This window comes from Aedes aegypti, chromosome 1 (assembly GCF_002204515.2).
Source record: "Aedes aegypti strain LVP_AGWG chromosome 1, AaegL5.0 Primary Assembly, whole genome shotgun sequence".
NCBI classification, from domain to species: Eukaryota; Metazoa; Arthropoda; class Insecta; order Diptera; family Culicidae; genus Aedes; species Aedes aegypti.
In genome coordinates this window covers 158423479-158436193 of record NC_035107.1, presented here as the reverse complement: position 1 = coordinate 158436193, position 12715 = coordinate 158423479, and the positions used below count along the sequence as shown (strand labels likewise).

The 12715-nt window shown below is 42.6% G+C and overlaps 1 protein-coding gene across 2 annotated transcripts in view; it reads right to left on the bottom strand.

The window, feature by feature from the left end:
* LOC5578714 (serine/threonine-protein kinase Warts) overlaps positions 1-12715 on the bottom strand; it is a 104648-nt gene that overhangs the window by 48011 nt on the left and 43922 nt on the right. For both annotated transcript variants that reach the window (XM_021852186.1, XM_021852191.1), the window contains exon 2: positions 6881-7040. In XM_021852186.1, the coding sequence (XP_021707878.1) occupies positions 6881-6994 (114 nt within the window). In that variant the 5' untranslated portion in view covers positions 6995-7040. The remainder of the gene's footprint in view (positions 1-6880; positions 7041-12715) is intronic.

Here is a 12715-nt window from a genome sequence, read left to right as displayed (position 1 = left end):
GTGTTCCCCGTGCCTGGCGCAACATGTGAAAAACTCCAACGCCAGGGACTATGAGGAGTTGTATCCCGACGCAGCGTCAGCAATCATCAACAATACCTACGTCGACGATTTCTTGGATAGCAGAGACACCGTTGATGAAGCAGTGCGTATAGTAGATGAAGTGCGCTGGATTTTCGACAAGGCCGGATTCGAGATCCGAAACTGGCAGTCTAATTCCGAGGAGATTCTCAGACGGGTCGGGGTCGACGTCAACGAAACAGTCAAGCGCTTTTCGGTGGAGAAGTCAACAGTGGCAGAACGCGTACTTGGTATGTCATGGGATCCCAAGAACGACATTTTCGTATTTGTCACACAATTTCGGGAGGATCTTCAAGCTCTGCTGTCAGGAAACGTCGTTCCCACCAAGAGGCAAGTTCTACGCGTAGTAATGAGCTATTTCGATCCGCTCGGAATCGTGGCCGACCTACACCGTGCATGGAAAGATCCTAATCCAGGACGTGTGGCGGTCTGGCGTGAAGTGGGACGATGAAATAGCGGCAGAAGACTACGAAAAATGGCAGCGTTGGGTCAAATTAGCTCCGAGCCTGAGGGAAGTGCGGATTCCAAGGTGTTACTTCCCGAACTATAATCCGGACAGCTACGACTCACTTGAACTTCATGTTTTTGTCGATGCCAGTTTGACGGCATACTGCGCTGCAGCTTATTTTCGAATCTTGGATAATGACGCACCCCGCTGCACTCTCGTAGCCGCGAAGACAAAAGTGACGCCTTTGAAACCTCAATCGATCCCTCGCAATGAACTATGTGCTGGGGTAATCGGAGTGAGGCTTCTGAAAAGCATCCAGGAGAATCACTCAATACCAGTTCAAAACCGGTACATATGGACGGACTCGACAACTGTTCTGGCTTGGCTGCGAGCCGATCCACGTAAGTATCGGCAGTTTGTTGCTTTCCGAGTAGCAGAAATTCAGTCAGAGACCAACGTGGATGAGTGGCATTACGTGCCATCGAGCCTGAACACCGCCGACAAAGGTACCAAATGGGGAAATGGTCCCTGTTTTGACCCAGAAAATGCATGGTTCACTGGTCCAATGTTTCTACGCCATTCAAAGAACGAGTGGCCACGTCAGCCAACCAAATTCTCGGAACCGCAGGAAGAAGTAAGGATTGTCCATCATCATGCGGTAATTTCCGACTCCGTTATCGACTTCGAGAAGTTTTCACGTTGGGATGATCTAGTGAAGAACTTGGCCTACGTCTACCATTTTGTTCATCGTTGTCGAACGCCGCAAAGACTGACAACAAAGGACAGGATTGCAGTTCTAGAGCAGAGAGACTACGCAGCTGCTGAAGCAAGTGTATGGCGTGTAGTTCAGGGCGAAGATTACTCCGATGAGATATCCATCCTTCGGAAAAATTCTGCGCTACCGAATCATCAAAGAAAGTCGTTGCAACGAAGCAGTCCCATTGCAAAGCTGTCACCGTTCTTGGACGACAAAGGTGTTCTCCGGATGGGTAGCAGGATCAAACAACCTGCCGTTTATTACTCCTACGATTTTCAGAATCCGGTGATCGTTCCAAGGAGCAACCACATCGCCCGTCTGTTGATTCACAAGTAGGGTAGGTGTACCAGTTATGGCCATAGTGGTTCCCTATTTCGCCATACGTGATATCTTGAATGCCTTCACATTTTGAAAAATCTTTTGTGTTTTAGCAGTAAAATAAAGGATAAATCTTGATGTTTAAACATTCAAAAAGATTAAAAATGTAAAAGCTATCCAAATTTTGCATATGGCCAAATAGGGAACCACTATGGCCATAACTGGTACACTTTCCCTATCATCAACGCTACGGTCACGCTAACATCGATACCGTTATCAACGAGTTGCGTCAACGGTATTACATCCCTAAGACTCGTTCCGTCGTCAAAGCAGTGGTGAAGCAATGCATGTGGTGCACGGTCTACCGAGCAAAGCCAGCCGCTCCGAGTATGGGTATGCTACCACATCCACGGGTAACACCGTACGTCCGCCCATTTACGTTCACGGGCCTAGATTATTTCGGGCCACTGATCATCAAGCGTCGTCGGTGTAATGAAAAACGGTGGGTGGCGCTGTTCACATGTTTAACAGTTCGCGCTGTACATGTAGAAGTAGTGCACACACTGTCGGCGGAATCCTGTAAGATGGCGATTCGCCGTTTCATCTCGAGAAGAGGCACACCGCAACAGATATACAGCGACAATGGCACCAACTTTCGGGGAGCTACCCGAGAACTTGCCGAGGAAACGAGACTCATCAATCGAGAGTTGGCGACCTCGTTTACCAACGCTGAAATCGAATGGGTGTTCAATCCCCCTTCCGCTCCTCACATGGGTGGAGTGTGGGAGCGTAAGGTGCGCTCAATCAAGGACGCGCTCAAATCTTTGCACCACGATCAACATTTGAATGATGAGGAGCTAACAACTTTCCTAGCCGAAGCTGAGATAATAGTCAACTCTCACCCGCTAACATTTGTACCACTGGAGGATTCCACAGAGGAAGCAGTTACTCCGAACAACTTTCTGGTAATGAGTTCAAATGGTAGCAACAATTCGTCGCGGATACCAGTTGACAAGGAAGTTCCCTTGAGAGTTAACTGGAGGTTGATGCAGCAACTTTTGAACCAGTTTTGGAAGCGGTGGATACAAGGCTACCTTCCAACGATAGCTAGACGGACCAAATGGTTTAGTGACGTTCGCCCACTTCAGGTCGGAGATCCGGTGGTTATCGTAGACGAAGCGGTCCGTAACGGATGGTTACGTGGCCGTGTAGTGGAAACATACCCAGCAAAGGATGGACAAGTGCGGAAGGTCGATGTCCAAACTTCATCAGGAGTGTTCCAGAGACCAGCAATCAAAGTGGCTTTGCTGGACGTTCATCAGAGTGGTAAGGCCGGTCAAGACTAAGGCATTACGGGTCGGGGTGTTGCGAATTGCGCTAGCTCGGCCCATTGTCTGGTTCCATCTCAAGTCGGCGCGGAAGAATGTCGACGCGTTGCGTTGTACGCCAACGATGACACGTCGGTGACAGCCGCCCAATGATGACATCAGCAAAAATATCCACGAAAAAGTGATGATCTCATGAAGAAGCTAAAACTTATCTAATATTCTATAAAATTCTATTGTATATTATTAACTACCTTATTTCTAAACAAGTGAATTTTTTACCGTGAATTTGATCTAAAACAGTTGGAGGTTGGTGAAGATTATTTTACGTGCTAGTATGAAAACAGAAGTTGTAACGATATTTTCTAGGAATCTAAAGCTATTTCTAAAACATGCCTTAAACAACTACTATTATTTCTTAAAATTACAGTTAAAACAATTCTTATAAACTAAGCTGACTAAAAGCACAAGTTCTTAACTAGATAGTACGAACGGAGAAGTAAGTACAAAATAGTTACTCATTCAGTTAGTGGCAGATAACAGTATTTTCTTTTATTATTATTAGCCTCTCCAACCTCAAAACTAACGCTGGAACGATTTTTGGACAGGTAGAATAGTTGGGAAACTAATTTGTAAGTTGATTACAATATTATGGATTGAAGTCGAAATCAATAAACTTTATTTTTCCAGTCGAGTTGCGGAAAAAACCGAACTACGAAAAGTTTTACAACAATTAGACCACCAACCCCGTCCTTGATAAAGACGTATTCACTCAGATTATACTGAAACTACGGCGCCTATGACGCGCCGAGCATTGGTCGCCTACAAAGTCCTATCTTGTTTGGACTTTTGTAACAATGATAAATCGGCTAAGAGATGAAGCGAACTGCGGCTACATTCTGTTAAAGTGCTGCATAGGCCTTTTCATGCGACAGCTCCGTGTATGCATTTGTTTACATCTGCCGAACAGCGGTGCATACACGGGGCTGTCAATTTCGAAGAAGAACTGTCAAACATATTCCGAATCAGCTGATTTGAAACGTCTTGTGAAAAGGCTTTTTACGCTAGCTATAAAATAACAGGGGGTGATTCAATTTTGACGTTTCTTGCCTATAGGATTTATAGTTAAGCCACAGACGTAACACTTAGAACAAATTTCTACGAAAGAGCAAGTTTAGGGCAAACGGACCAGAAAATGGGTTCCAAAACGACATGAGGAAGCACCGAAATCTATGCAGGATGACATGTCAGTTCCCTGCAGTTTACACCATCATCATCTGGTGAGCATGTTGTGTGTGTGTGTGTGTGTGTTTACAATCCACCGCACACTGACCGGCAGTGCTTTTATGGAAGAAATTTGTTTGCATCTATTAACCCGTATAGGCCTGAGTGAAAAAAAAATACTGAAACCCTCACTGCTCAGCGAATTCTGAATGGATTCAAATGATTTTTTGTCAGTTCACTGGCCCACATATCTGGTTTCTAGAAGTAGCCAGAGGAACTCGGAAATATTCCTGTGGCCGGAGTTATTCCAGTGGGTCACTGGGTCAAGTCGGGTAAAAAAGTACTATTTTTTGGGACATGCCATGTTACATTTATTTGTTTGCAACGACAATCATTTTAATTTGCATAAATCATTTAGATCTGATATTCAACATTATAAAAAAAGAGTTTTGTAGCGTTTAAAATATACCGGATGTGGCCATTCGGACGTAACGCCCAGAATAACCGGCTATAGATTTGCCGGATACTAGACCGTTTCAATTCTAGAAAAGAAGAAATCAAACATAATTGTGCACTAAAATGCCTTCTCATAAGCTTGATACAGACGTTCATATACAAATTGGCTACTTTATGGTAAGTTTGAGGCGTCCCAGGACCCGAAAATGGTCATTTGTAGGATCAATCAAATGCAAAACTCATAGTTATCCAATTCAATCGTTTCTAATAAGGATTACATTGATGCAATTTTCTTTAAATTCCGCCATTCAGTGGCCACATGATAGCCGATTTCGGAAATTATCTCTGACTTGAAATTTGCCTACCTCCAGGGGCACAAACGTACAGAACCCTTCTCACCCGACCTGACCCAGTAATCCACCGGAATAACTCCGAGCACAGGAATATTTCCGCGTTCCTCCTTCCACTTCTAGAAACTAGATATGTGTGCCAGTATACTGACAAAAAATCATTTGAATCCATTAAGAATTCGCTGAGTGGTGAGGGTTTTAGAATTTTTGCTTTCACTCAGGCCTATACGGGTTAATCAAGAAACATACATGTCTATATAGATGCAGACAACTTTAGCCCTGGAGATGGAAGGTGATAGCTCTACTGCAATTCCAACGACCCATTTCAAGAATGACTGTTCATACACACACATTCTGAGGTCGTTTTCACTACAGCAAGCCCCACATGAAAACATCTAGATATCAAATGGATATCTAAAATGAGTTCACACTTCCCGAATCGAAAGTTTAATTTTCGACCCTGGCACGTATTTAGTGGTTTCAAAAGGTTATATAATTAAGAACGATCACACCAGTTTGTTGTCCTTCCCATCGCTGCTTTATGAAAATCGCTCTTGAGCTCATTCATGCAAGAGTAAGCTAAACGCTCGAGAGATCAAGCACGACGCGATCCGCATTACTCTTTGATTACGCGCACTGTTTATTAAACATGATTGATCCTGAATTTTGTTTTGCTCATCCACTCACAAAAGCAAGCAACACACACTAAGATGATCATATAGTACTCGTACAACCTCACCGATTCTTCTTAGAAGTTTTTATTAAATTCACCACTGAACTGTTCAGCAAACCCGTACTGCGTTCGGAGATGCAAAAACAAACACGCTTCACCACGCACCGTTCAAAGGTGGTAATCGAGGAGAAAATTCTCAAAGGAACGCGAAAATAACCCTGCGGCTTCGGTTATTCCGGAACAACACTTTTCCCGAAGCGCAGAAAAACACTTAAACATTATACAGAACTTCTTTTTCTTGAACATTTCAGATTTTTGGTTAGCATTTACAGTCACTTCACAAATGAATTTTCTTTACATTATTGCCGGGTGGCATAGCACCATCGGCCGATTCAATTTTAACCAGCCGAACTTGTAAATAACTCGAAATCGAAATAAACATTTTCCTAAACTACACTTTCTTTTCACAATTTTTCTCACATCCAAATATCTTCCGGGTGGCATAGCACCACTATTCACACCGGCCAAACTAGAAACAAATCAAGGAACCGAGATAAAACGTGACAGCAAAAGCAAAAACACATCCACCCGCGCGCACAACCTGCTGCGATCGTCCCATCATCATCTGGTGAGCATGTTGCACGAAATACTGTTTTGTGCAACGAGACCTACAGATGGCGGTAGGGCGGCATCCATTTATTACGTAACGCTAAAATTTGAAATTTTTGACCCCCTCCCCCCCCCTCCGTAACGCTTTTTGTATGAAAAATTTCAAATTTTTGTATGGACCGTAACGCTTGAGCCTACTCCCCCCCTCCCCCTAGAGCGTTACGTAATTTGTGGATGTCGCCTAGTGTGAAACGTCAAACATTAAGAAAAACTATGCGCGCGCCTCTGGTTGTTAGGTTTGAAACGTAGCGAATTTGAAATGATCGTTAAATGAATGGTCGATGGAAATTTTGTTAGTGTTACGTCTGTTTGTGTGTGGTTAAGCCTTAGTGGCCACTGATTGTTATTTTTTTGTTGATTAAACTGTCAATAATCTGAAAATCCGAAAGAATGTCCAACAGGGTGGGGCAAAGTAAATCACAGTCAGCGAAGCCAGTGAAACTCACGCCCATCGCTGCTGTAGGCAAAAAGTCTTAAAAATAGCAAAACATCCGTTTCTAAGGGCAACCCAAAATTACTGTAGAAAAATGTTCTATTTCAGTAGACCACTAGGTACTGTCGCACAAAAGCAATTGCACTTACCTGAGGAATTCCTGTTTCGTATGATTTCAAATCATTTTTTATTTTTTCCAGCGCTGCGGCATTATATGCAGGATTTCTCGAAGCGGAAGGAATGTTGCCGCTTTTCTGATTCATTTCGACAACAGTGGTTCATACCAGAGACGACAGTTGCTTAGATAAACTGAAAAGAAATGATACAAATAAAATGCATTATTAGTTTTAATTTTTAAAGGCCTAGATAGCTGTCTGCCCATATTCGCATAACAGTCTCATGTTTATAGGAAATCCCATGGAACATGGGACTGTGATGCGAATATGGACAGTGTAGTGGTGGACACGCAGTTGTTCAACAAGACCATGCTGAGGATCGTGGGTTCGACACGGTCTCGTCGATATTCTCTTCGCGTTGGAAAGTTTCTCGATTTCCCAGAGCATAGAGAACCTTCGTGCTTATTGCAACACAGCGAAGCAGAGGCGTACGTCCAGGGAATCAACAAACCACTCCCAAGACCTCTGCGAATTGAGGAGTTGCCCGATTCTATACCATTACCCGGAATGCAATTTACCGGAAGACCACTTACAGGAATGTACCATGACCCGGAAAACAAAATCTTCCATTTTCGACGACCGTTATCAGTACATTTATATACAATTTTTATTCTCTTTCATTGATGCTCAACACAAATTATGTCACGCTAACCATGGACATTCTCGACTCGCTTGGTTTACATAAACATTTTTTTTTTCTAAAGACATCTCCAAACTGCTATGGACCAAATATGTTATTCTTCTTGCTATCATTCAACTGGACAAAGCCTGCTTTTTAGCTGTTCTAGGAGCATTTCTATAGTTAATAGCTGAGAACGAATGTCAAATGATATTTTTTGCATTCGTTCATAGTTTGACAAGTATGTAAGCACTCTAGCTCTGAAAAGTTGTCAAATTTGCCAAACAGACATAATTTTGAACCGGCGATATTCAATTCTGATTTTTCTGAATAGCATCACTTTGCCGCAACGTAGGCCCTAAGCTATGAACGAATATTACGATACCACAATTTGATTGAACATGTAATTTATTTGTGATTCAATTAGAAAATAATCGCCTGATGGATGTCTTCAAATTTAGGATACCAAACGAAACATTACAGGCAAGAATAGAACGAATGAAAATATTTTTTTTCGTTGTACATATTTGATGTTTTAAATCGAAAAAAATGCCTATTAAATAAGGGAGAGTATATTTGAGTAAAGAGAAGATGTAAGCATTTAAAAATATTTGGAATTGTGATGGTTTTCTTATTCCTTTAAGTTAGAACAGTTTAGAATCCAATTTTAATATTGTATCAATATATAAAAAACTCTAATCTTGCGAGGAAAGCGACATACAATCGTGCAATTCTAATTTTAGCTTTATGATTTGAAACAAACTTTAAAAATTGAAATATTACTGTTGGCGTTTGAAGTGCAAACCTTAGCTAACTGGGCTTTAAACGCGGTAACACAAAGCAATCAAAGGATACTTAGCAACCTAGCAAAGACAATTAAATTCGCCTTCTTTGTTAAAAATCTTACCGCATTTGATATTTGCGTTTCAAACGCACACAGCAATATAAATTTAGTGCCTTGGTGATCGAGAGTAAATCTACTGTACCTCAATAGATCTTTTACTTTTAATTTACTCGATTGTGCTTTTTTTCGAATGTAATATCTCTGAATGTGGTGATAAACTAGAAAGAACAATAAGCAAACATAAGAAGAAGATATTTGGTCTTTTCCAATTAAACACATATTACCCCAAAATGCCGAGATCTGTGGAACTCGAAAGAACTGCCAACCAAATGAAGAAGGGTGAATATCAGATGACCCGAAATGAGTTATTCTAGGAAAAGGAAAATTCGAGGGATTTGCATTCGGGTGATTGACATTTGGGTGATTGGCACTCGGTGGAAAGTAGCAGAACCAATCGTATTGCTTATTTATTAACATTTGGACACTTGGAGAATGTGAGTATGGAGTTGTCGAGAAATAATTTTCCGGTAAATGGTCCTTCCGGGTAATGGTTTTCCGGTAAATGGTCTTACGGTAAATTGCATTCCGGGTAATGGTTTTCCGGCTAATGTCGGAGAACAAGTTGCCCAGTATATGGTAGAGCTTCCTGTGGCCTTAGGTGATACTGGCATACTGGTCGCTGCACAAACGGACAAGGAATGGGAAAACAAATAGGGGTTTTCGAGCACATTAGGACCATCGCCAGTGTGGCCCCAATAGGGTCCTAAAATGTTTAATGAAATCTTGTTTTTATTTAATAATACGAAAGAGCATGTTAATGCAACTACTTTAGCAATTTTTCCCGCTCAAATAACGACTATAGGGGGTCCCGTAGCCTTGAGGTTACGCTTTCGCTTCGTAAGCAGAAGGTCATGGATTCGATTCCCAAACCCCCCACACAAAATACTCCGTCCAGCCACCAGAAGACGCCGCACGAAGGAAAGTGTATTGGAGAACACATTCATCCTCCGTCAGTATCGGATGATGACTGAGACACACTGACCCTCTGTGCCTGTTGCCACACACGACCCGGAAACATGGAAAAATGAACCACCGCACACCAATGGACTACGGCTATATGGATATTGATTGGACCAATGGCAGCATTCTCCTCTACCTACCTGCTCGGTATGAGAGAAATAGCAATAAGAACTAGAATATAAATAGATTCTTTAGCTACACAGCTATAGAAACGATATGATAGTCGGCATAGTAGCGGCCAAGTGCACGGAGTGCCTAATAAATAAAAGTAAGGAATAAAAAATAATGAACCTTGACACTTTTGATCATGTTTGACTTTCGCTTAGTCGACAAAAACACCTCAGGGGTTTTAGTTTTAACACTGGGGTTGTTCCTATCTAACATTTCGGTAGGGACACGGAAAACAAAATACACCCAAAATTTGAGTTTAAGCTAAAGGGTGTGACAAAATCTAAAAAAACATGAAAAAATATTTTTTGGGCTTAAACAAAAGCAAAACATTAAAAAATTGAGTAAACATGTGTTTTTAGCCCAAACTTAAGCGATTCGATGTCTCTTACTCTAAAACTTTAATTCTATTTTTAAACACAGTGTTGCGACGTGTTGCAGTGGACTGTATACTGCTTGTTTCCAAGCTGCCTTCATGCAGCGTGTCCGACGATCAGCGCCGATTCCCCATTGGAATCGGTGAATGCGAACTGCCTCCATGCAGCGACCGACGGACCAGCGATGAGCTCTAACCAAGCGAAATGAATATTTTCCCTAGCAACTAGTCCTGACAAGGACTGTGGTGGAAACGCAGGCGACTGGCGGACCACGGAAATTTCGGCTCGAAAACAAAACGACACACACAAGCTTTCTTCTTCTAGTCCATTTTATTCACTACACTTATTTACTACATAACTTTCTTCAGCCGGTCTCGGCTCGACTTCTTCTCGCTTCACTGCTGCTATTATTGTTGCTGCTGTTGTCCACTCTCTTCGAGTTGCGCAAAGAAACTGATGCTCGCCCTAGCAGGTAGAGCATATTTATATTTGTTTGTCACGCAACGAATGCGTAGGATGACGATCGTTTTCCTGTTGGGCGGGGCTTCCGTTGCATGCGCTTCTTCTTCAGTTCGCTGCGCTGCGGACTGAACACACAGATTTGGAAACATTAAAGTCAAACAAGTCACTCACACTATTGAATTATCGTGAACATACATATAACGGATTGCTGAAGCCATAGGAAGTTCTATGCGGTCTGATGAGCAGCAAATCACGTTGTCCCAGATGTCGGTTTGGTGCGTAGAACGAAACGCTTTGCAGGAGCGATAGACAGTCAAGATTTCCTCTGATCAAGTCGAACATAAAAAGCCTTTGTAGGTTACTGCGTCTTGAAGAAAGTGTTTGCAAAGCAATGCGTCTGCAGCGTGACATGTAATCAGGCAAGTTAACCGGATCCGACCATGGCAGCTGCCGAATCCGAATCTGGGTAAAAATACAATTGTGGAGACCACACACATACAGCATACTCCAAAATACTACGAACAAGCGAGCAATATAATGCTGTGAGGGCATAGATGTCCTTGAAGCAGCTAGCATTTTGTCAAACAAATCCTAAGGCTACAAACGCCTTCGCAGTGGTAGCATTGACGTGTTCATTAAACCGCAGTTTACTGACAAGAATAACGCCTAAGTCTCGAATTGACTCAACGCATTCCAATGGTTCTGATCCAATCGAATATCCAAATTCGATGCGCGATTATCGGCGGGAAAATACGACGGACTTACATTTTTTGATGTTTTACTCCATGCCGTTTTCCACGCGCCACAGCTCGAGTTCCTTTATATGTATCTGCTTGTAACGCACGGCAGTCCAGATGAGATGCTATAGTTCTGTATATTTTTAAATCGTCAGCGTAGAACAACTTTCCCGATTTCAGTCGGAAGCACAGGTCGTTTATAAACAATATGAAAATCAGTGGCCCCAGAACGCTTCCCTGAGGAACACCAGAAGCAATAGAGAAAACGCTAGAGTGTGTGCCATTGATGTTGACGAATGCTACGCGTTGCGAATGATACGATCGCAACCACTTCGTTATCCAATCCGGAAAGCCCAAGTGTCTTAGCTTCGCTATTGCTAGTTCATGTGGCACTTTGTCGAACGCTTTGGAGAAATCGAAGTATATGGCATCTACTTGGCTGCTTTTTTCGATTTCTGTCGATAGGAAGTTAGTGAACATCATAAGGTTAGTTGTCGTTGATCGCTTTTTGACGAAGCCGTGCTGGAGTTCCGAAATTATTGGGGTAGATGCAGCGTAACATTGTGAACTAATCCTTCAAAAACTTTAGCTACGGAGCATAAAATTGAAACGCCACAGTGTTTTCGACAGCATGAGAAGAACCAGCTTTGAAGATAGGAGTGATTGAGGCTTTCTTCCATATCGACGGAAAAGTGCTATTACGAAGCGACTTATTATAGATAATCTCCAGCGGCATTTGCAGCGATTCTGCACATTCTTTTAAGACTAACGGCGGCGAATTGTCAGTACCAGCCCCTTTGGTTACGTCCAGATTTTTCCAAAGCTGAATATACATCTTGCCGCGAAATATCGAAAGACGAGAGATTCAGATCGTAAGTTGGGCAATTTCTGAGGTTGTCCCATGAAAACATTGGTGGATTCGAACTGTACACGTTCTTAAAGCAGTCGGCAAACATATTAGCAACATCTTCAGGGCAGCTAGCGATAGTTTTTTTGTAAGTCATTTCAGCAGGAAATCGAGTTGAGTGTTTGCGATTTCGAATAAAATTCTAAAAGGTTGTGGGATCGTGCTTAGCGGTCGTCTCCAAACGAGCGACGTAGCTTCGAAATGCAGCAGTTTGACACTCATTATAACTGGTTTCGATAAGAAGTAAATTGTTTCGATTTTCATCAGTTCGCGCTCGAAAATAACGTCTTCGAGATTTGCGAACAACATTGCGAAGATGTTGCAGCTCGGATGTCCACCAAGGATGTTTGTAAGAACAACGCGTGCGTCGTCTACGAGAGACGTGCTCGTCCAAAATTCCGTACAGAATGTCGTAAAAGATACATACCGTCTCGCCGGTGCCCCTACCGTCAAACGTTACCTCCCAGTCAATGGCTGAAATAGCATCGTTCAACTCCGCAAAATCACAGCGTTGAAAATCGAAGTCACGCTGTTGGCTCGAATCATCGGCAAACTGCATACGAGCATCGTTTAAGTCCATACGAAGAACCAGTGGCTTATGGTGATAATCAATATGGTGTGGTGACGGTGGTTCGATTACCTCAATGTAGAAGATTCCAGTCCGTTGAAGACCA